At 41.4% G+C, this 25835-nt stretch overlaps 1 protein-coding gene across 6 annotated transcripts in view; it reads right to left on the minus strand.

Moving 5' to 3' along the window:
* Positions 1-25835, minus strand: part of TGFBR3 (transforming growth factor beta receptor 3) — a 232166-nt gene that overhangs the window by 88002 nt on the left and 118329 nt on the right. For all 6 annotated transcript variants that reach the window (XM_072649068.1, XM_072649069.1, XM_072649064.1 and 3 more), the window contains one exon: positions 5325-5462. In XM_072649068.1, the coding sequence (XP_072505169.1) occupies positions 5325-5462 (138 nt within the window). The remainder of the gene's footprint in view (positions 1-5324; positions 5463-25835) is intronic.

Genomic DNA, 25835 nt, shown 5'->3' on the forward strand with positions numbered 1-25835 from the left:
CTATCCACAGACAGATAAAGAGCTGAGGGACTCTGCAAGCAGATCGAAGCATATTTTTATGACTTATTCTTTCTCATGTTTTTTTCCCTTTTGATCTGTTTCTTCTTTCACAAATGTGACAAATATGGAAATGTTTTACATGATAGCATATTATGACCTATATTAAATTGTCTACCATTTTCAGAAGAGGGGAAGGCTGAGAGGGAGGGAGAAAAATTTGAAACTCAAAATCTTGTAAAAATTGTGTTGACATATACTTGGGGAAAAATAAAATACTATTTAAAAAATAAAAAATAAACTCAATGATCTCTTGATTTCCTCAATTATCATGTTAGATAAAAGGTGCTAATTTCTGTATCTTCTTATTGGTCTAATATACTAAGTATATACTAGGCCAGCTAGGTGACTCCATGAATAGAGCACAGAGTCTGGAGTCAAGAAGGCCTGAATTCAAATTCAGCCTCAGACACTTCCTAGCTGTGGGACCCTGGGCAAGTCACTTAACCTCTGTCTTCCTCAGTTTCTTCAACTGCACCTACCTCTCACAGTTGTGAGGTAATAAAAAAGCCATTAGCACAGTTCCTGGCACATAATAGGTACAATAGACATGCATATCCTCTTCCCTTCGCAACCTATGACAAATAAGGTCCTGTCCCTTTGGTCATCATCCTATACAAGAACCCAGCGACAAGAACAGATATAGGGCTGTTACCCATCATCATCATAGGATCATAGATTTGGGGTGAAAGTCAGTTCAGAGACCTTGAGAAGATGAAAAACTTGCCCACGGTCACACAGCTAAAAAGTTTCTAAGGCAGAATTCAAACTCAGATCTTTCTATGTATCCACCAAGCCATCTAGATGATGCAATGTCAGTCTTCCCAGTGTGAGGGAGACCTTTCTCTAGATAGTTTAAGATTCGTAATCTATGGCAGCCAATACTGACTCCACCACCACCACAGCAGCACCATGGCTGTCCAAATGGACCAGTCCACCTCTGTTTCTGACCAGACATTTTCTTGCATTTTGCAGTAATGGACTGTCTGCCATCTGAGGTCAACACTTGCTAGGTATCCAGAAACTATTCACAAGTAGTAAGCCACTGGCAATTTATAAAATTCTAACTTCCAGGGATTATTTTATTTTGATTTTTTTCACCTACTGTACTAGGTCAGGAGGATCTGAGTTCAAATGTGACCTTAGAAACTTACTAGCTATGTGACCCTGGGCAAGTCACTTCACCCTGTTTGCCTCAGTTTCCTTATCTGTAAAATGAGCTGGAGAAGGAAACAGCAAACCACTCCTCTGTCTTTGACAAGAAAACCCCAAATGGGGTCATGCTAGGGTTGGAAGCTCAATTCTATGTGGACAGTCTCGGGCGGGTAAAGGTGGGAACTTCTAAATCTTAGAGTTCTCACGAGACCCCCCAGGAAACGGCTGGGAATCGAGGTGAACCGAGCTATCTCGTGTATTTCCGCCTCTTCCCGTGAGAAACGTGATAGGAGAGAGCTCTCCCCACCCTCGAGATTGTCCCGGATTGGAGCACACCTAGTTACCTAACAGGCACGGTATTCAGATGCAAACTATGCCGCTGCAGGGTTTAAGTAGCATCAGGAAAGCCTGAAAGCTCTCTTGGCGGGAGGGGCGCGGAGCAGACAGGACACAAGGCTCCGCTTTTCCTCTCTCCTCTCTCCCCTCCCCCTCTCTCCCCGCTTGTACTTCTACTTCCAATCTCTTATTGTAAGATCTTTGCCTCCTTGGGAGATCCCTCTCTCTCTCCCTCCTAAGGAAGAATCCCCTGCACTTGTAACTGAGACCCTGAAATAAAGCTCAACCCTTGTTCGACTCTGGAACATCCTTTCTCTCATATGCGCACCCGGCGTGGCCAGCGGAAGACCTCGGGAGGTGAGGTAAGAAAGACTCGGGTAGCCCACAGGCCTCTAGGTCTGGCAGGGTCATGAAGAGTTGGACATGACTAAGTCACTAAACAACAGCATCCTACAGCTCTAGCACAAAACTGTGGGGTTTTTTCCATTAAACAAATATTAATAGAAACCAAATTCTACTGAAAGTATCATTTAGTTTGATAAATGCTCCAAGAAGGAAGCTAGAAAGCAGCAAGACATGACAGAGAAAAACTCTGACTTTGGAATCTGGGGACCTGGAACCACACTGTGCCAGCGACGCTTACCACCTGTGTAACCTCAGCAAAGTCCCTGCCTCTGTGGCCCCTCCCTGCTATCCATTTATGGTCCCTAGACAATTCGCTTCCCCTCCCTGACTCTATTTCCTCATCTGTAAGATGAGGGGACTGAACTCTGAGTTATTGGTTTCCAGTTCTAAATCCAGGATCCTATATAAATACAACCCTGAGACAAGAAGAGCAGCCATAGAAGGAACAATGACAGAGATGGAAGGAACCTCTCGACTAATGTGGTCCTAGAGAAGAATCCTCCCAGGAGTCATCCAGGTCTTGCTTGAGGACCTCACTACCTCTCAAGGCAGCCCATTCCCCACCTGGACAGCTTGGATGGTTGGGAAGTTTTTCTTTATGTTGAGCCTAAACCTGTGTCTCTGCAACTTCTAGCCATTGTCCATAACACTGGGATAATTGTGTCTACTGGAGGAGTGACTGAATTGGTTCTTTTTGGCTCCAAAGCATAGAAAGGGGAGTCATGTGCAGTCATGTTTTTTTGTTGTTGTTGTTCAGTCGGGTCTGTCTTTTCATGGCTCTATTTGGGGTTCTCTTGGCAAGGATGCTACAGTAGCTTGTCATTTCCTCCTTCAGCTCATTTTACAGATGAGGAAACCAAGGCACCCAGGGTGAAGTGACTTGCCCAGGGTCACACAGCTAATAGTGTCTGAGGTTGGATTTGAACTCCCAAAGATGAGTCTTCCTAACTCCAGGCCTGGCACTCTATCCACTTCTCCACCTAACTGCCCCCAGAAGTCACAAAGAAACTAATTTTATGTCAATTTAATGCCCAATGTCAGGAATGATGTTTTAGCAATGAGAACTGGCTCAAAGTGGACAGGTAGGGGGTGGAGTGAGGTCTCTCCCTTCAAGCAGAAGCTGGCTGGGTCCTCATCATTAGGTGTGGAGATTTTCTTGGGCACAGACTGAATGACCAATGATGTCCCTTCCAATTCTGAAAATCCATTATTTACATGACTTACTTTTAATATGGTCCTTTTGACATGGGCATACGCAAATTTCAGCACTGCTGAGCTGCTTGTAATTAAGAATACAAGCCTGTTTTCCCATTAGAACTACAAAGTTAGGATAAAATGAGCCATGTAGAAATTTAGCTGACATCAGACATTCTTGAGCCAATATACTTTTCATGGAAATAGAGGTCAACCCAACAGATCCAGGCTCCGACTTTATCATGCAACATAAATTTTCCCTGGACCATGATAATGGGGAGTAATGCCTTGGATTTTGAAAGTAAGGGGTGCAGGTGTGTGTGTGTGTGTGTGTGTGTGTGCATGCACATGCACATGTTATAACAGTAATTAAGAGAAGTAGCAATCCTAATTACTAAATGATTACTGGCCCCTTGCAGTTTTACAAGGGGGAACTTTTTAGCCACAGGTTAAATTAAAGTTCTTTCTTAACTGGTAAATCTTTGAGATTTTTCAAAACTGGACTTCATCTACACATGGAAGGTAACCAATCATTCTCTGAATTACTTTCAGTCTCCTACTGCCAGTTTATGTTCCAACCCACTAAGGAGGGGCCAAAATTCGAAAGCTTAGGGCTCCAGGTTGAGGTCCTAACAGCTAACAATAGGAGCATGTATCTCTACAAAGAGAAACTGTGAGCTATCACTGCAAAGCGGCCGTCATGCTCATCATCAGACATGATATCATACCCCAAAAATCCCATCTAAACAACGCGTCTAATTCATGACAACCAGCAAACTTGGACACACTGGCAAATGAAGAGACCATGATTTACAAACAGTAGGTAATGTTTGGATCTCTCCACAGACGCAGTGTTCCTACAAAACAGAAATGACTTCACTGGGGTGCTGCCTGCAGCAAAGGCTGAAGGAATCCTCCTATCAGAAAGAAGCCCCATCTTCTAGACAAAATAAGATAGTCTCGTGTTTATTTTGTGGTCCCAGACCACACATCAAGGGGCTATTTACAATGTTTATAATGCTTTTGGTGCCACCAGGGCAGAAATCAAAGCTTGGGCCACACAAGCATTTCTGATGGCTCGGCCTGCTGAGGTTCATGAGCTCTCAGTTTCACTGAAACTCCACATGGGTACTTTCTCCAATGGCCTGTTGAGGCTTCCTAACACCTTACAAGAAAGTACACCCAAAATGTGACTTTCTATTCCTTTTTGGTGGGAAAATAGGGATGGGGGTGGAATTGCTTCATAAAGGAAGGTCACACACTCTCAAGAACAGAAGATTTAAGGGCAGAAGAAACCTGAGGGATTGTTCAGTTCATTCAACCCCTCATTTTACAGAAGAGGAAACTGAGGCCCAGAGCTATTAAGAGACTTGCCCAAGGATAGGGAATGGACCTGATATTTTGTTCGTAGTGGATTTTTTGGCTCTACCAAAGCACTTTCTCTGCCTAAAATTCTGATGTCAAAAAGTCAAACAGAAACATCCCTATGTACCTACATCCTGAGTTTTTGTTGTTGTTAGAAAACTACAAATTAACATTATCTAGCTTGTACAATTGTACTCTTAAAAAAGAAAATGGCAAACTCGCATCTCTGCCAAGAAAACCTCAAATGGGGTCCAGAGTTGGATATGACTAGAAAATGATTTAACAGCAACAAAATACTGTATTATACTTTTGTTTATATTATTACGTTATTAAAACTGTTACTAAAATAACTATGCTATTAAAATTATGTTATTGAACATTTTCCAATTTCATTCTAATCTGGTTCTGGCATCTGATGGACTGTGAGTTTGTCACCACTGGTCTAAGTTTCTAAGAGACTTGCACAGACAGTATATGTCAGAACTGGAACTCAAACTCAGATAGTCCTGGTTCCAAGGACAGTTCTATCTATTGCACCACACTGCCTCTTTCTTGCTTAAGGATACAAAGACCAAAGCCAGCCTAGATCACAGAAACACAGATTTAAAGGAAGAAAGGGACCTCCGTTTATTTTATAATGAGAAAACTGAGATTAATTTGCCAAAGGATATACACAGTAAGTAAAAGAAATTAGGATCTGAAGCCAGGTCCTCAGACTTCATATCCAGGGCTCGCTCCACTAAGGTAGTAGGGAATATACCATTTCTTCACTCTATTGTTAGTTTCAGAGAGTAGCAATAACCAGCACTTACAAAGAAAAGTCTGGGGACGCCAGGAGCAAGCCGCTCAGTCTTTAACTTCCAGACCAAAGGCTGAGGGGCGTTGAGCAGGAACACAAAAGATTTCTGATGAATGTGCACTGATGAGATGGGTTTCAGGTGCAGGGTGATCTACAAAAGAGCAAAAAGAGGAGGAATATTAGAACTGGGGTATTTTATTAAAACTCCCTCAGGGTGGCGTCTGGAACCCTGATTCCATCCGGCACAGTGGAGAGGACCATTCCCATATCCTAGGTCAGATTCTGCAAGTCTGATCGTCTCATCCAAATCAGTGGGTGAGCCTGACCCCAAGGCCGGTAACCAAGCAGAACAGAGACACGGAACAAATACAGAACTGGGCCAAGGCAAAGAAAAGCTGTCTTCCCTGAACTGCCTTAGCCTGAGGTCAAATGACTAAGCTGGAAATCAGAGAACAGAAGAAGGCTCTGTGGAGGATAACTGGCCCTCAGGATCTCTGGAGAGAACCTTCCTTTTCTCCCTCCCAGGTAAGCTTCCGCCCCTTCAATAATAAGCAACATCTTGCCAAAGAAAGCTAAGAGAAGACAGGAAAGCCAAAAAAGTATCAGCCCCATCTTGCATCTCCCCAACTGTTGATTTCAAGGGGTTTTCCCAAAAAATAAAACCCAAAGGACACAGGAACAAAAAAAAAGGATTGTGCCAGGCCTTTGAGAAAAACAGGAAAGAAACATAGATGAGCCCAGGCAGGAAATCTCAGCCCCATTTTCATAAATGCCAAAGAACAATCATTCCCAGCCTCAGAAAATGGCCATCTGTGAACCTGGGGCACAGACCCTCCAGATACCACCCTCCAGAGAACATCTCCACCTTCCCACTCTAAGGTCCTCATAGCTGCAGGAGGGGGTAGAAAGCCCTAAAACAAGACCGAAATAACATTAGCATCACTAACATTACATAGCACTTGGTTTCCAAAGCTTTTTATATGAATTATCTCATTTGGGCCTCAAAGGGGCCCTGAAAGATAGATGTTATTATTATATTTTACAGATGAGGAAACTGAGGTAAAGAGAGGTTCAGGGTTAGTCACAAAGCCAGTGAGCATCTAAGGCAAAACTGGGTCTTCCTGACCCAGCAGGGAACAGCTAGGTGGCTCAGTCAATAAGAGTGCTGGGCCTAGAATCAGGAAGACTCCTCTCCTGAGTTCAAATTTGACCCCAGACACTTAGTAGCTCTGTGACTGTGGGCAAGTCACTTAACCCTCTTTCTCTCAGTTTACTCACCTGTAAAATGAGTTGGAGAAGGAAATGGAAATCACTTCAAGATCTTCTCCTCCACATTGGAAGGCTGCTGAAATAATTTTCCTAAAACATGGGTACGACTGTCACTGCCCACCTTAAAATCCTTCCCTGGCTCCTCATAGCTGCTAAGGTAAAATACAGCCCATCTTGGGATGGGCTTCTATACATCTGCCCACGCCTGGAAAGCTCTCTGTGCTTCTAAGAATCTCTAAGTTTCTTCAAAGCTCAGTTAAGGTACCACCGCAGGTGGGTAGCTTTCCCTGAAACCTCCAACAGTTATCAGTGCCTTCTCTCTCCTCTCTCTACTTATCTATGTACCTGTTGTATCACCTTAGTGGAGAATGACTGTTTTGTTGAATTGGGGTATCCTGGAAGCCAACAGCTTCGAGGAATGACCAGAAGAGGCTGAATCACAAAAGATGCAGAAATTTCAGGGGTAGGGGTAAATGAGCAGTCAGAGCATTCTGTTGGAAAATACCCAACCGCGAATAAAAACAATGAAGTGGCACATTTGTCTCAAACCCTTGCTGAGGGTTATTAATTATTCTAATAACAATATTATATATTAGATCTAATAATAACTTTTCCTGTTCAGTTGTTTCTGTCGTGTCTGACTCTTCATGACCCTATTTGGGGTTTTTTGGGCAAAGATACTAGCGTGGTTTGCCATTTTCTTCACCAGATCATTTTACAGATGAGGAAACTAAGGCAAACAGGGTTGAGTAATTTGCCCAGAGTGACACAGCTAGTCAGTGTTTGAGGCCAGATTTAAACTCAAGTCTTTCTGACTTCAAACCCAGTGCTCTATCTATTGTACTACCTTGCTGCCTAGTAATATAATAATAATATTAACAATATTGTAATAATAAAATTCTAACTCTAATTTCAAAATCAGGTCAAGAGTTCCCAAAATCAGACTTATGAGATTTGAAATGGCAAGTGTCTTTATAGCAAGTTTCTGTATAACAAGATACATTCTCACATATAATCAAATAAAACTATTTTTCTAATGGCCTTCTCTACCATGCTCATCATACCTAGGCATCTGGGTCGTATAGCAGACACAGTGATAAACTTGAAGGTAGGAAGACCTGACACTTACTAACTATATGACCCTGGGCAAGTCACTTAACCTCTGTCAAGTCTCAGTTTCCACATCCACAAAATGGAATAACTGCAACCACCTCCCAGGGTTGTGAGGATGAAATATCTGTAAAGCACTTTGTAAATACCCTGTAATTGCTAGCTATTATTATTATCATCGGACCAGCTTTTATAAGAGATAGTGCTCCTGCCTCCTAAGTTTTGGAATGAAAACTGACTAGGACCAGCTGCTGTTAAAGACTGACCCTGAGAAAATGTGATAAATGCCAGAAAAACACACTGTAGAATACTATTTTAAAATATTCCCCTTTGGTCCCTGGGGAAGTTCATCCACTTAGCTTTAGAACTCCCACCACGAAGCGGAGAGATGTTGATTTTTGATGGACTTCAACCTTACCTAGCCAGCCCCGGACCACAGACCATGCTTCAGAGCACAGCCAGCCATCCACCTGACCTTATTGATTTCTACCTTGCTACCCTGACCACCCACACCATTGCCCTCCTTATTCCTCTTCTCCTGGGCACCGTAATCAAATCATTTCTACCTGTGCTTTTGGAACAGTCATACTAATGGATTGTCAACTCACCATCTCTGGGATAACCCAGACCTCTCTGGTCCTGCTCCCCTTCTACCCTGCAAGGGCAGCCTCTGATTTTCTATGTGTGTCCCCAGTGCATGGCTGAGTTCTGGGCACATATTAAACACAAAATAGGTTTTCTCATTTGTTTATTCATTTATTTGTAGTGTCCGGCTCTAGCAACGTATCATGGAGGACAGAGAGTCAGTTGTGGAGCCAGCAAGACCTGAGTTCAAGTCCTAAATGGGATACATACTAGTTATGTGACTGTGGGCAAACTGAGAAGTCACTTAAGGTCACAGTGCTCTAAGGAAATCTCTAAGAATTTAAGTTGAAGAAAAAGTGCTGATCTTTACTGGGAGAGGGACTTTCCTCCCCAGGAAATTCACTTTACCAAGGAAATCACGAGTCCAGACCCTAATCCTATCAGCACCTGGCACATAGTAGGCTACTTAATCAATGTTCATTGGCTGACTGAATATCCCTATTCCCATATTTCTTTTCTATTTTTTGATACAAGGGATAGTTCAATGGGTACAAGAGGAAAGCAGGTCACATAAAAACAAAAGTTATCCATAAAAATGGGGGGAAAAGTAAAATATTCTTTAAATTAAAAAAGATTTGTAAAAATTCAAATGAGTTAAAGTGAAAATAAAATACATACAAGTGAGAAACTCAAGGCATCTTCCAGATGGCTTTGAATTTTGAAATATGGCACATAGGATGAAGGAAGGGTTACTAAGGGTCACAATTATCACTGCTTTCCTGGAAACGACTTCCTTATTCAACATGTGGCCATGTCTGGCCAAGAAGAGTCATTTTGGCACACTCAGCTCAGGCAAAGTCCCAAGAACCATTTAGCAAAGAAAAATTCATACTATGGCTTGGAAATTAAAGAGGAAAAAACATCCAATATATTTTTTAAAGCCACATTAGTTCTCCTGAAATTACCTTATAGAGTTTTTATACTTTGTCCGTGTGCATGTTGAACCACTGCCCCCATAGTGTGTAGAACAGAAGCTCCTTGGGGGCAAGAACTAATTCAATTTTTATTACAGCATCCTCAGTACCTAATACATATTTTAGTCCAGGTCTATAATTTGGAGATATTCCTAGGTGTGAAAATATTTGAAGATATTCCTGGGTGTGAAAAATTCCTAGGTGTAGAAACTCCTTGATGTCAATGAATAATTAATTCCGCTGTAGCTTAGAGTCTTAACAAATTGCCTAGGACACACTTCCCCAGGGTCACAGTCAATATATGTTAGAAGCTAGACTTGAACTCAGGATCAGTTGACTCCAAAGTTGGCTCTTTATCTGTAACACTATGGTGTTTCTAACTTTGCACATAGTAGGTGTTTAACTATTTTAATTGCCTTCTTTATGCAAAGCACTGAGAATTTTCTTTGTTTTTCGATGGTGCCCAACTCTTTGTGACCCTGTTTGGGGGTTTTCTTGGCGAAGATACTGAAGTGGCTTGTCATTTCCTTTTCTAGTTCATTTTACAGATGAAGGTCCCATAGTTACTAAGTGTCTGAGGCTAGATTTCAACTAGGTCTTTGCAACTCTAGGTCCAGCACTACCTACTGAGAATATAAAGACAGAAATAAAACAACTCTTGTTGTCAAGTAGCCAAAGGGAGAGAAAACATACACATGGAAAGATATAGAAAATGAAATTATTTTTAACAGGGCAAAGGTAAGGTGAAATACAGACTGAGATGGTGAATTTCATTAGCAATTAGAGAAATTAAGAAAAGCTCCCAGTGACTGGGACATCGTAGGTGTCTAATAAAGAAGGTCACTCAGTTATCCAACAAGCAATTGCTCTGAGCTTTGAAGGAAATGGGGATTCTAAGAGGCAGAGGTGAGGAGTACAGGCATTCCAGGATGAAGGGATGGCCAAGGCAAAGGCACAAGGATAGCAGAAGAGATGCTATCCAGGAAAACCACAATAAGAAGATCAGTCTGTCTGGATCCTAGTGAATATGTGAAAGGAGTAAGTGACAAGCCGCGAAAGGTGGGTTAAGCCAGAGGACTTTAAATGCCAAACATAATTGGTCCAAGAGGTAACAGGGGAGCCACTGGATGATATTGAGTTAGGGAAGATGGCAAAATCTGAGCAAAGGAGAACCATCAGGAGTCTGTTAAGGTGAGAGGTGATGAGGGCTTGATCAACATTTGCTGAACTGAACTGAAACAAGGTGTAGAAAGGTTCATTTGGCCTACGGGGTATCCAGCGGAGCAAGCTTGGAGTTGCCTTACCTGGATAGACCAAGTACAAGCACTGGAACTTGCTTCCAGCAACATATGAGTCAACATTGAAGGGGCCTTGGAGCCAAGAGCTGATGACTCAGGGAATGTTCAAGTGAAAGCCTCCATCGCAGCCTTACTCTTCCTTTCTGGATGGGAATCCTCAGAGCTATTAAAGCTGCTTCCTGAGGGAGTGGGGGGGTGAATATTTGCTCAACCCAGTCTCCATGCAACCACACATGTGGGGCATCCAAAGCACATGTCTTGCCTAGACAAATCTGTTTTGTGGGGCTGCCCTCTTTTTTGTCTGTTCTTTGCAGATGCCAGACAAAGAAGTAACTGTCCTGAGATGGACCTATCCAGGCTCAGAAGTGACCTTGTAAATTCAACAGGTTTGTAAGTCTCCTCTGTTCAGAACTGGAGGGTAGCAGGACAGGAGTCCCCCAGCAACAATTAGCATTCTTGAAGTAGATGGCAGTAAACAAATGGATGGACCCAAGCCTGACCATTTTACCAGCAAACATGTACTTGATTTTTTTGGGCAGTGCAGTGCTGAGGTGAACAGCTGTCCTGCCAATCGCTCTGTGCTCTGATGAGGTCTGAATGTTAGTCTTCCCAGATTATAACAGCAGTTGCAAGTTGTTTGAGTGAATCTTATTTTAAGTTTGTTGTTGTCAAATGTACGTTTATGAGTGTCCTATGCTGAGCATCCTTTTTGTGAATAGGAACAAATTACCTACCTGATTCAGCGAGTACCTTTCTATTCCCCTCCTTTTTGGAGAAACCTCATATGAGTATAAGCCTAAGCCAGAAGTAAAATACTCTCCAAGATGGAATGGTTTTAATGAGCTAAAATGTGACAACACAGAGCTTAGCTTCCTCTCAGCAGAGATGAGGCCACCAACACTCCCAGCATACCAGACTAAAGTCAGTCCAAACCATATTCCTGGGTAGAGAACAGAGAGTTAGCAGAGTGACCAGGTTCTGAAGGCCCTGTAGTGGTCCCTCAATGTTAGAAAGAGATTCCCCAAACAATCTTTTCTCCTAGTCATTTCTCTAGCAGTAAATCTGGCACAAGGGATGGTGGAGGATAAACAAGAAAGAATAAATAAAATGGTGACGAATGAAAATGAAAGACTATGACCTTATGATCTGCTGAATAACTCCCTTAATTCAAATCAGTTCAACAAAAATCACCTACTGTGTGTACGGGTAAGGCACTCTCTCCTATAGATGACAATGTTTCCCATCATAATATATATTCCTTGAAGTCAAGGAACATTTTGTTTTCTTGTATTTTTATCCGCAGAGCTTAGTGGAATGCCTAAAACTGAGTGAGCACTTACTAAGTGCTCTATCTATCCATTCATCCATCTATATCTATCTATCTATTATCTATCTACGTATCTGACTATCTATCTGTCTATGTATCTGACTATCTATCTATCTATCTATCTATCTACCTACCTACTGTAATGGCAAGTAAAGTAGAATCTTTTGGAGTTTTTGTTTTACTATAATCAAGAAGCATAATGACTCTGCTTGAATGTGATTAAGAGGATCTTTCCCACCCAAAGTTGGGTCTGGGAAGATTTGTAAGAAGGTCCACACCTTCTGTTAAGGAGGCACTGGTTCTCACAGGATGTGATGCCCTCTGGCTCTAAAAAGTGTATAAAGACTCTGAGGTACAGGTTTTATTTTGGGGCTTACTGACTGGAAGTGTTTGTCCACATGAGGACTGTGGGAAGCTGCTAAGGAGGCCCCCAGCTTTGAGATCCCAGATGTCGTGCTTTTCTCTCTGGTAACTATGGTCAGGCATTTGGGGTTCAACTGTCTGTTGAATTCAAGCGCAGGAAGCTACGTGTTGACTTTTAATTTCTCTGGATTTTCTTTGAGGTTCAACTCCCCTGAACTAGGTGAATGAATGTAATTGACTAAAGGATTGATACATGTGCTTAATTAAAGTGATTGTTAACCTCTCAAAAGTTGCCTTTCCTTTTATAAATGTAGATCTAAGAACCTGTGATAGCAAACCCCCTGTGTATGTAGGGGAGCTTACTGATACACCTACCTACCTACCTATCTGTCTGTCTGTCTATCCACCCTTCTATCCACCTATCTATTATCTGTCTTGAGATCACATCCCCCTTCCCTGGCCTGTGTATTCTTTATACACAACCTGTTTTCTCCCCATTAGAATGTAGTCTCAAGCACACTGATTGATAAGCTCTCTTTTTTTTTAAACTAATTAGTTCCCATTTTTAACCTGGAAATTCATGCAAGTTTAAAAAAGCAGCTCCCCTCCTCCCCAGCACCTGAGAGCTGATACATATAAAAACAAACAGGGGGAACACCTGAGTTGATGGGAGTCCTAAGTAAAGTTTAACTTGAAAGTCAGTTGAGTTCCAAAGGCTCCAATCAGATGGTATCTCTCTTGAAGATGCAAATCTTTCTTTCTGAATGTGTTTGTTGAATGTTTGGTCTGTCCAATGTAGAGAAATATCTAGATAAATTTGGTTTAGACAAACAAACCAGTAAATATTTTTTCACCTTTTTCTTTGTAAGCACAATGTCTGACACATAATAAATAATCAAGGCAGCTGGCACAGGGTAGAACAATGTACGTGAAATCAGTTGGACCTGAGTTCAAATCCTGTCTGAGACACTTAAGAATAATATGTCCTAGTTAAGCCCCTTATGTCTCTAGGTCTCAGTTTCCTCAATTGTAAAATGCGGATAATAAAATTTTAAGTCACACTTGTCATTTACTGTGTGACCTTGGCCTCAATTTTCCTTTCTCTAAAATGAGGGTTAGGCTAGGTGACCTTCAAGCTCAGACACTCTGTGATTCTAAAACGGGACAGCCAGGAATGGGAGGCAAGTAAAGAGGTGACCCCACTGGAATAGGACAGAATGGGCTACAGAGAAAAGCAATACAGCCCCCACTCTCAAGAAATTCAAGTTCCAACTAGGGAAGATGAGACATATAGGAGGGTTTAGCTGGAGGGCAGATGGAAAACCCAGTGGTCCTTAGGATATAGCAGCAGGTCCAACGGCAACTCCAAATATTAACAAATATTGGGAAAATCCTGCACCTTCATTCTATGCTCAACCTTCACAGATTCCCCAGGGAAGTCTGTCTAGGAAGTTTCTGGTCATTTAATCTGATTTTTATGAAAAAGGACTGCTAGGTGCCTGCCTGCTTAGATGTCTGGCAAAAGCTTAATTACTACTGACACCAAGTTACCTTCTCCAGGTTATGGGAAGGGGTGAGGGAGCACAATAGATTAGGCCCTCTCCTACTTGGCTCCATCTAGAAGGATCTGGTCAATTAACCTCTAGACACCCATGGTGTCCTCAACTATAAAATGAGTCTAATAATGGCAACAATCTCACCTACTGTGAAGATGAAACTAGGTAGCATGTGTAAAGTGCTTTGCTAGCTACTTATACTGGGTCCCAAAGAGTCATGATGATTGCACTGAGGTGATGACTCTTAGTTGTTAACAAGGTAGGACCTCCTTGACTCAAAATTGATATGATGAAAGAAGGAAGGAAGGAAGGAAGGGGGGGTAGAAGGAGGAAGGGAGGGAGAGAGGAACCTCTTTCCATGTAGAAGATATAGATCAGCTTATCCTAAAGAGTTGCCTAGAACACCGAAAGGAACCATATGTAGCAAGGGCAGAACTTGAACCCAGGTCTTCCTGTTTCGAGGTCTGCTCTCTGTCCACACTGCCTATTCATAAGTTTGATAGTTTCACTAAATCTCTCTCCCCTCCCCACCTCCCTTCCTTCTACCCCATACAAAGTTGTGTGTGTTCATTGCCTAGAATGGGGACTGGATAAAGAAAGCATAGATTTTTTTGAAAAAAATCAAGCAGTGTCATTACTAAGACTTGCCAGGTTAAGCACACCAATGTCTTTATGCCTTAATAGAAGAAACTAACACACTACAGGCTTCTCAGCAAAATATCCCATTGGGAAAGGACCAAGGCTACTCGTCAGTTCAGGACCATGAGATGGACTTTTGCACGTTCCACATCATAGTCTTATTCCAAATGTACAACGTTTCCTCTGTCATAAATAGTCACAATCATGGTTTTGAAAACTTACTCCCAATGTCACGAACTATAAAACCAAGCCAACACCACTGGCTGAAAATGAAAGGAAATGTTGAACTTTTTATTGAAAGTTGAGCTTGTCTCCTCCTAAATGAGAAGAGGAGAGAGAGGAAAAGAAAGTTTTGCACTCTGTAAAATATTTACAAATTCACTCAGAAACATTCTACCACTGTTTTTAAGTCTTAATTCTGTTTTTTCACAGTTCACTAAGGTTGGTCTATTTATCCATTAAGGACAGCTCCCTGAAGTGTGTCTGTGCATAGGAATCATTTTGGGGATGGTAGGGGATGGGAATGTGAAGGGGAGGGAATCCAGAACATGATTTCATCAGAGTAGGGAAATTCCAGTGTGAAAACTCCCTCTAGTACTGTAGATCAGATCAACCTTAGCTTAATTTAATTGGAGTCTTAAAAAGAATTGCTCTGGGACCAGAGAGATTAATTTAATTATAACTGATTCACCTGTGGCTATATTCCTCAGACACTTAATAGCTGTGTGACACTTAATAGCAAGTCACTTAACCCTGTTTGCCTCAGTTTACTCATCTGTAAAATGAGCTGGAGAAGGAAATGGCAAACCACTTCAGTATCTCTGCCAAGAAAACCTCAGACGGAATCACAAAGAGTCAGACACAACCGAAATGACTGAACAACAGTGCTCCTAATAGGCCATAGGGGCAAGGCTTGAAACCATGTCTCTGACTCTAAAGCACACTGTCACACTCTCTCTTGAACCACCATATCAGAAAATAAATGTACGTTTTCCTGTTTTTATAAGACTTAATTAATTAAAAATCTGTTTGAGCTGATGTTGATCAGCAGTATCTGTAAGTAAAGGCCTTAGCTTTTACAAAGCCCCACCCCACCCCCATTCGGTGGCACCCGGATGGTGCAGGGCATTGTGATGTCCATGGAATCAGGAAGACCTGAGTTCAAATCCTGCCTCAGATACTCTCAAGTTGTGTGATTCTGGGCAAGTCGTTCATGTTCTCTCAACCTCAATAACCCCATCTGAGGAAGGTACATAATAGGAACATCTATCTCCTAGGGCTGTTTCTAAGGACTAAATGAGATAACGCATGTGAAGTGCTGGGCAAACCTTAAGATGCTAGCTAATATGCTATTGCTGTGGTGACCCGGCTCGGCAGGCTTGGCAGTGTAAAATCTTCCCAAGGAAATACGATTTTCTCACGTGCCCCTTGTCCTAATTTCTTGCATTCCTAAGTTACTCACAGGGGCAAAGCACAATAATAACAAAGAGCCTTAATTTGGAGGTTTAATACTTTCAAATGCTTTAAAAATACTATTTCATGTGGTATTTGAGGTAGATGGTATCAGTATACCCATTTTACAGTTATAAGGGAGAAAACGGAGGCAGAAAGAGGTTCCATGACTTCCCCTGGGACACAAGGTTTGTAAGTGCCTAGTGCTGGATTTGAACCTGGATCTTGCTGGTTTGAGGCCCAGTGTTCTCTCCACTGGGCCACCTAGCTGCCTTTGACACATAGGAATAATTATGCTTCCAGGTCACAAGCACACAACCATGGACAACCTTTATTCAGTTCAGTTCCACAAATCTTTACCAAATGTTTAGTTCACACAGGGCATCGTTACACTGTAGGGTAGTGGTTAGAAGGTCAGCCTCTCTCAGTCAAGATAACCCAGGTTCAAGTCTTGGCTCTGACAACATACTGTCTATGTGAACCTGGAAAAATGATTCAGGGCTCGGCTCCTGGCAGACTCTTTAAAATTACAAGTTACAGAACAGTTACAGATACATATTGGTGGGGGGAGTTCCTCCCCAGGGACTCCCTCCCAGAAAGAGATCATTGGTCTGGACTGGACAGGGAAGAAAAGAGAGGAAGGGCAGGAAAAAGTGTAAGAGGGAGGAAGGAAATTTTTTAAAATTATGTACTGAAATCAAGAAACTCAAATACTTAAGAAAATCAAACATTTATATGCTTGTTGACCTGAGTAAGTGTTTTCAAGTTCTCATTTATAGTTTTTTTAGGCTCAGGTTATATTTTCTAAGTGTCTTCTAGGCTCTCCAATATTGTTTCTAAAACACTGGTTCAGGGTCTTGCTCCCCTCAGAAAGAAAAACTGTTTGAAAAGAAAATAAATACATAGGTATCACAACTTTGCAGTATGTTAGGTGAAGTCTGTGCAATACTTTTCAAACCTTAAAGCATTAAGATAGATAGAAAGTTAGAGAGAGGTTGATGGAGAATTTATTAAGTGCTGAACGTGTGCCAACAAGGCAGTTTTTACCCTCGGACATCTTATACTCTTAGACAACACACACGGTGGAAAGGATTAAGGGAAGGACGGTTAACTACCCAGAGGCAATGCACCAGGCAAGCAGGAAGAAGAAGAAGAAGGAGAAGATGAAGGGGGGAAAAAAGACACCAGTGAGAATCTGTGGGAAGGGGGAAAGGAGATGAAGCATTGTCTGGGTCATTCCCAAAATGGTGGTCCCAGGGAGAGTCACCAACCAGGAGAGGATGAACCAGAGACCAGTGAGGAGTGCTCTAGGAGCTGGAGTCTACTCCCAACAATAAGCCCAATTTTATTTTGTCAGTAATGTATTGTCAGTAATAAAAATAGCATTCACACAGTGATTTAAGGCTTACAAAACTCTTTATATATACATTATCCCATTCGATGGGATCCTCTCAACAACCCTGGAAGGAAATTTCTTCTATTACTCCCATTTTACAGCTGAGGAAACTTAGACGGATCCATAAGGTGACTTCTCTGGGCCCACACAACTAGCAAGGATCTGAGGAGGGATTTAAACTCAGGTCTTCCTGCCTTCAAATCTACCACTCTAGCAACTACACCACCTGGTTGCCTCTATCTTAACATTTTTCCTCATTTATGTTTGGGTTAGTTGATGTTACAATAGGTACACATCTGTGCTACAGGGGTGGCAGAAGAGATTATTTGTTGAAATACCAAGGTACTTCAGTGACAGCTACCATGTAAATAGAGAAGGCAGCCATGTCGACTGTTACTACAAGCTAATTTTTAATTTTCTTTAAAAAAGCCCAGATCAAGCATTAAGTTCCCTTTCAGGCTGCAGGCCTTTGGATATTAGGTTACTCAGTCCAAGAATGCCATTTGTCAAGGGCAGTCACAGTGCCCAAGAACACTACTAATTTCAAAAGCACTACCTTTAAAGCAACCAGGCTGGTAATGTAGGTTTACTGTGTAATTCAGCAACTCCAGTGATGGTGACAGATGTCTGGCCAATAAGCCATCTCAAAGGAGGGTAAATGGATATCTAATCCCCAGTTAATCTGCCATATAATTCTTCTCTATAGAAAAATGAGAGATTTACCTTAATACATTGGTTGTTTAAAAATGTAAATGCTCTCATTAAGCCAGGATTCTTAAGATCCAGCTGATGGATCTAGGGCTGGAAGGGACCCCAGAGGCCACACTCTTAGTTTTACAGATGAGGAAACAGAGGCCCAAGCAGCTGAAGTGAATTACTCAAGGTCATACAGGTAGTAAATATCAAAAATGAAATTGGAACCCAGTTATTCCCATTGAATCACACTGTCTCCCGATGCAAGGTCCCTCTAAATAATTATTCATAAGGAAGGAGATTTATTTTATATGAATTCAGAACTTGGACCAAAGGGTAGAAGTTAGAGTATAACAGGTTCTGGTTAAATAAATGTAAGAATTTTATAAAAATAAGCTGTATCCCCCCTGGACAGGTAATGCTAGAGGATTAATCAATCAAAGTCAGGTTTGACAAATTCCAGAGGTAGAGGGGAAAGAAACACTCATTCTTGGAAGTTAATCTCCAAACCAATGATGGAAGCATCTGATCACATGGGTTTTATTATCCAGAAGCCTTGGAATAGGGAAAAACTCATGAAGAAAGGACCATTCTTGCTACTTTGAGTGATGTCAACCTTCTGACTTCTTAAGTCTGTTACAAGAAGACAGGAAGAAGGTCTAAAAAAAAGTTATGGAAAGTATCTTATTTACTCCAAGGACCAATCCACCATGGTAAGCTACTCTAAGGTCTTTCCAAAGGGTAGACCATTGGACCAAGAACCTTGGGAACATGAATTCCCAAGAACACATTAGAATGAACAGCCCTTACGGTATCATGAACTAGTAGAGTTAAAATGCCTTAGAGAACTTGTTTTGAAAAGTCTTATCTACATTGAAGTTTCCATTTAGGGGAGTAGTTTGAAAAAAGAGGTAAGGAACAGAGTGACCAAAATGTCTACACCTTTGATCCAGAGAACCAGGTACACTCGGAGGTCAATGACCAAAAGACAAAAAAACAAACAAGGCTTCATCTATACCATAGATATTTATAGTACATTTTTAGGATTTGCAAACAACAGGAAACAAAGTCCAACAATTGAAAAAATGGACAAATAAACTGAGCTAAATGAATGTAATGGAATGTCACTATGCTCAAAGAAACTATGAAAATGATGAGTAGAGAGAGTCAAACTGATACAAAGCAAAGAAATAAGGACCAGGAAAACAATATACACAATGACTATGGAAAATGACTAAAGCAGATAAAAGCCAAATGCTGTGAAATTCTGGCCACCAAGTGCGGCCCCAAAGAAGAAATATGCTATCTCCCTCTGCTTCTTTACAGAAGTAAGGGACTATGAATGTGGACCAAGGTACTTCAGTGGCAGCTACCATGTAAATAGAGAAGGCAGTCATGACGACTGTTACTACAAGCTAATTTTTAATTTTTTTTTAAAAAAGCCCAGATTAAGCATTAAGTTCCCTTTCAGGCTGCAGGTCTTTGGATACTAGGTTATTCAGTCCAAGGGTGCCATTTGTCAAGGGCAGTCACAGTGCCCAAGAACACTACTAATTTCAAAAGCACTACCTTTAAAGCAACCAGGTTGGTAATGTAGGTTTACTGTGTAATTCAGCAACTCCAGTGATGGTGAATGCTTATAGTAAGAGTTGGGTTTTTTTTTAACATGTTACTGAGTTTTGAAGAAATTTTTTTCTTTACTATAAAGGATGGATCTCAGGGAGAGGGAAGTAATGTTTTGAAAAATGTAGGGGATGTGAAACAAAAATACCAACCAAAATTTGAAATAATAGGAGGCAAGAAAACACATTAACAAGTCAATTGGCCTTTTAGGAGAAAAGCAACATTTTTTGCTGCAGTTTTCTACAATTTCTTTCAGGCATGAAATTTTTCAGACGCCTTCATTTAGACAACAAACTGTGTAAAAATGTTCTAATCCACAGCAAAGTCAGTGAAAGTTGCTGTATTTATCTTGGAATTCTATCCTTTTTCCTCTTCTTATCCCCTCATGCCCCAAATCAACTTCAACTAAGCCCCATCGTGAAAGTTTCTTTCAGAAACCCACACAAACAGAAACTAGAACACAAACACGGTTATCAGCGCATGACAGCAGAGTAGCGCACGATGGTTTAATGGTTAAATTCCTAAGATGGTCATCAATGCCTTTGTTAGCATCCTTAGCCAAAAATCGAAGCCCCCTCCATTAAAGATGTCTTCATGGATCTATAATGGGAGTATGCATTTCTTGCACAGAATGAAAGAAACAGCCTTGTTTGAACCTGAAAGTGACAGCCTAGGATGAGTTCTGAGCAATATTGACAATGAAAACCTATCAATTACTTTATCAATGCTGTTCTACACCTCACAGGACGAAAAAGTCATAGGGCTAGGGGCCTGAGATTTTACTGATATAAGAAACTCCCAAAAGAGGAGTTATCTTGTACCAAGGCAGGCCACTACCTTCTCTATAACTTAAAGAACTGCCTAAATTCCTGAGAAGTTAAATGACTTGCTGATGGAGCACACAATAATATGCACCAAAGGTAAGATTTGAACCCAGATCTCCTGAATCCAGAACAAGCATTCTAGTGACTACACCATGATGACTCTTGAGAAGAGAGTCCATCAAAGATACTCTGGAAGCACACACAGTTTTAAAAAAAAACCAAAACACTTTAAATAAGATTTTCCTCCATAGCTTGTGTGGAAGCATATATGAATGTGAGGGTGAATGTGTCATGCTCCATGAATGTATCATGGGATTGGAAGAACTTCAGAGTGGAGAGAGGTCAACGAATGCAACTTAGCCCCTCTTCCACGCAGTCAACAAGTGGCCAGTTGGTCTCCGGTTGACTCTCCAAGTCATGGAATGTCCAGAGTTAGAAGGAACCTCAAGGGCCCTCCAGTCTAACCCATATATGAAAGGAATCCCCACTACCAGCACCCTCAACAAGTAGACATGTAACCTTTGCTTGAAAGATCTCCAGTGAAGACAAGGAACCACAATCCCTGAAGGAAGGACCCACCATTCCACTTTGACTGGAATCAAACTCTTTCCAACTTCACCCATCATTCCTGGTTCTGTCCCCTAGGGCCAAATGAAACAAAGCTAATCCCCTCTTCCATAGGACAGGCCTTCACAGACCTGGAGATTGCTCTCACATGCCTGGCCACATATTCTCACTAGGAAAGGTGACAGAAAGTATGGCATTTAGGTCATCACAAACAGGCAATGCAGCCAATTTAGTAATTCTTGACAGTGGAGAATAATAGGAATGAACAGGACAGTGAGAATGGAGAAACCAACCAAGTACCCAATCCTATACTCTAGGTCAAAGGTTCTTAATGTTTTCAGATTTTTGTTTTTGGCAGGGCAGTGAAGTAGCCCAGTGGTTACAGCCTAGACCTGGAGTCAGGAAGGCCTGACCTCAAATCCAGCATCAGATACTTACTAGTTGTGTAACCCCTGGGCAAGTCATTTAGCCTGTTTGTTTCAGTTTGCTTATTTGTGAAATGGGGGTGATAATAACAGTACCTACCTCCCAGGACAGCTATAAGGATCTAATGAGATAATATCTGTAAAGCTGTTAGGTCTATACAATTTCTGGTTTTGGGGGGCTTGGGGTTTTTTCGGGGGAGGATCCTGGAAACCTTTAGAAGTCTGATGAAACCTACAAACCCCTTATCAGAATGTTTTAAATGCAGAAGATAAAATACAAATTCCAAAAGAAATTAAAATATCATTCTCAATATATTGAGATTATTGAAATACGATTATCAATATTTTTATTGAAATGTAATTATCAATGGAAAATATTGAAATATAGCTATCCATATTTAAGTTATATTAAAATCTAGTTATCAACCTTGAAATATTATTGAAATAGAGTTACCAATATTTTATTGAAATATAGTTATCAATGGAAAGATATTGAAATATAGTTATACTGAAATTGAAATACAGCTGTCAATATTTTAAGTTATATTAAAATCTAAATAGTTACCAATATTGAAATATTATTGAAATAGTTATTGATACTTTAAAGTTTTATTGAAATTGAAATATCAATTTTTTTTTTAAAGTTCATAGACCCCAGGCTAAGACCTCTTATTCTAAGCTCTGGTTTTCTCTTCTTTTCCCCTCTGAATAGTTCACTAACAAGTAGAAAAATGGTTAGAATTTCACCTGGAAAGTGCTAATGAATGAGAAGGGATGCGGCCAAAGGACAGAGGAGAAATGAGAGGTCTGGATCATGAACCGAATAGACCATCAGCGCCTATGTAATTAACGCTGAGTACATAGCAGGTTCTCGAGGTAACCATTTATTAAAACTCAATGATTACAGAGCTTGCTCAGAAACATTAAAGAAGGCCCTTTAATGAACACTTTGCGGCTTTCCATGGGCACCCTAAAATGAAACAATGATGGGTGAGGTTGGAGCTCAAAAAGCCTTTCCCTAGTAACTTTCCACATAATCAATAGATGTTGAGGTGGAGGAAACAAGGTTTCCTACAAAGATTGCTCTGGCCCCTCAAATAGACAGATTTCTTCTTCCCAGACATCGGCACACTTTACTGTCTGTACCCCAACGAAAGGGCACCATTACAATTCACCCACAGTACTGTAATATCCTAAGTATTGGTCTTCTGGCTCCATTCTCTCCCACTCCCTAAACCACCCTTCAAACTACCGCCGGAATAATCCCTCTCGTGCATAGAGAGGAGTATCTCTCCAGCTCAAACATCTTTAATAGCTCCCTACTGTCTTTCAAGGCTCTTTCCAACCTCTCCTCCACAAAGTCAAATTCTGCCCTCAACAACCTGTAGGCAGACACCTCCTTTTGGGTCCCAAGTCTTCTTTTAGAAATTCATCCTTAATTCTTCCTCAGGTCCAGATTTACCTGTTGTGATGTCAGGAAGACCTGAGTTCAAATTTGACATCTGTTGACCCTGGGCAAGCCATTTAGTCTCTGTTTGTCTCAGTTTCCTCATCTGTCAAAGAGCATAATACTATCTCTAATCTCCCAGGGTTATTGTGAGGATTAAATGAGATAATAATTGTAAAACACTTAGCACAGTGCTGGGCACATAGCAAGTTAGCTTTCGATAAATGTTAGCAAATACTGTCTTAGCTCCCTTGATTTGTGAGTAAAGCAAATTACATTCCATAGGATGTAGTATTGGGGCAGCTAGATGGTACAGTGAATAGACAGAGTGTTGGGCTTGGAGTCAGAAAGACTTATTTTCCTAAGTCCAAATCTGACCACAGACACTTACTAGCTATGTGACCCTGGGCAAGTCACTAATTCTGTTTGCCTCAGTTTCCTGTAAAATGAGCTGGAGAAGGAAATGGCAAACCACTCCAGTATCTCTGCCAAGAAACCCCCAAAATGGGGTCATAAAGAGTCAACCATAAGTGAAAAATGACTAAACCTACATACGTTGTTCCTTTCCTTCTAGTCAGGTTTAGGTAAAACTGAGTTTGGTTAGTGCCCCGGGATTAGTCCCGTGACATTTCCACAAACTTTACCCTATACCCATCCCAATGTGGCTCTACAACCTATAATAGTCATTCTCTCAAAATCCCAAACACTGACGTTATAATTGGCAGTGTACTGCCTGATTACAGTTCACCTCCTGTGATCCCCACCAAACTGAGGTGGATCCACATGTTATGGAGTAGGGGGATGGGATTTCTTTAACATCCACCTATAGTAAACGGGACCCAGTATTTCCCCAAAGTTCTGCTCTTGGCTACAAAGCTGGCCACCCTAATGTTTGGGAGCCAGAGCTACCCCAAGGTTAAGACAGCTGCAGAGGTTCCTGTTTCCCTAGAGATGGTCATTTCACGGAAGGCTAGGAATCACCATGGCAACCAGACTACAAAAACAGTTCCCCGGCTCCTGCCCTGTTCCTCTGCTAAAGCAATTTGTATTCCGTGAAGAAGCTGGGGCACAAAAGCTGAAAAGGATCAAAGTAAACACGGCGACTCAAGAATCATTCCAGTTCTGCTAACTTCAAGGCATCGAGTCCTAACCCCACTGTTTTGTTATGAAAGATGAGCACTGAGTGCCAGGGATCTGGGAGGTTACACTCACTAGTCTGGTGTGAAAGCCTAGATATAAACTCCCAGCCCATTTTCCAAAATAGCTGTGACTGATCTGTAGGGGCAGAACAGAAGAGAGACGTCTGTCATTCGATCAAGTTACTCTATCTATGCTAAGGCAGCTGTTGATTCCAACCAGGGAGGGCTGGGAATGGGAGGGGGAATTTCAAAACCTAAAGAGACATCAGGTCTTGTGAGGTCACCTCAGCTGATGATGATGGACGCTGGGGAAAATGATCAAAACCCTTCTAAGTGCTTAAATGGGAAATTGTCATACTTTATAGGAGAACTAAGATGCAATCGTGAACAGCAATCTGGGGGTGCTCCGTTCCTGCAAAAATGTCCAACAGCAACCCAGTCTCTTGAGGATAAAACACAAACTCTAGCATGAAAGACCTCCCATAATCTGCAAATAACTCACTTTAATGCACTAATTTTCAGTGAAAGAAGGTAACTCGTCACTTCTCAATCCTTGCCTCCACCTGCTGAAATCCTTCCCATGGTCACAGGCCACCTCCTCAATGAAGCCATCCCTCATCTCATCCCCACTCCCTCAATTGAAAAGTTTCTCTCCCCACTCAAACTTAACCTAGTTTCAGCATCTCCCCTTTGTCCCCTTACCTGGCTCACATTCAACCTTGTGTGACACATTGTCCTTCATATATGAAGCCCTCAATAAAATGTCTGCTAGGCTGGCAGACAGTTAATCAAAAAGAGACTCAATCCTTAGTTTTTAAGCAGGGTTCATAACCTGGAATCCTACCTCAGACATTTAGGCAACTCACTTTTCTACTTACTCATCTGTAAAACGTGAACAGTAATGACATCTATTTCATGAGATCGCTGTGAGGGTCAAATAAGATAACACACATAAAGCACCTTAGCAAACTTTAAAGTGCTATAAAAAAATTTGATGTTTTTGATGATGGTGATAACCAAGTTCAAGAAGGAAAAGCTGAGATTTGAAAGGTCTTCTGAATCTTAAATTCTGAGCTCCTTCTTCCTGGAAAAGGCTGTAAAAATACACCACTTATCATTTTTTTAAATGATAGATACGGATGACTCTTCACCTTCATGAGCCTGAATTTTCTTATGCATAAAATTAGAGGGTTGGATTAAATGATCCGTAAGTTCTTTTCAGATCTAAATTACTATCATCTAATTCTGCACTCCCAGCACTTAGTAAAGTGCATGATACATAATAGGTGTTTAATAAATGCTTATTAACTAAAGGCAGTTGAGAATACCAGCAGTGGACCACATTTAAAAGTTAGAGTTGGCCACGGAGCCAGATGCAAGGACTCAGTGCCCTCCACCCTCCTCATCCTATTTTCAAAAGCTTACCCTCAAATAACCAGATCAAACCACATTTCCACGCAAAGTGGGATATCTGTAGGTGAGTATAAAAGAATAAACCCATAGAATGACATTTATCCCTGCTGTGTAGACCACTACTACCTTTGGTTTGAGGGGGAGCAAGGCCTTGTTGGGGAAACAACATTAAATTTGGAGTTGGTTTCTTATCGTTCAGTTGTGTCTGACTCTTCATTTCCTTCTCCAGCTCATATTACAGATGAGGAAACTGAGGCAAACAGGGTTAAGTGACTTGCCCAGGGTCACACAGCTAGTAAGTGTCTGAGGCTAGATTTGAATTCAGGAAGATGAGTCTTTGTGATTCCAAGCCCGGTGCTCCACTGACCACTGCATTCAGAAATCTGGATTCAAATCTTGATTCTCTCTCACCACCAGGAACAAG

Source organism: Notamacropus eugenii, chromosome 2 (genome assembly GCF_028372415.1).
Source record: "Notamacropus eugenii isolate mMacEug1 chromosome 2, mMacEug1.pri_v2, whole genome shotgun sequence".
Taxonomy (NCBI): domain Eukaryota; kingdom Metazoa; phylum Chordata; class Mammalia; order Diprotodontia; family Macropodidae; genus Notamacropus; species Notamacropus eugenii.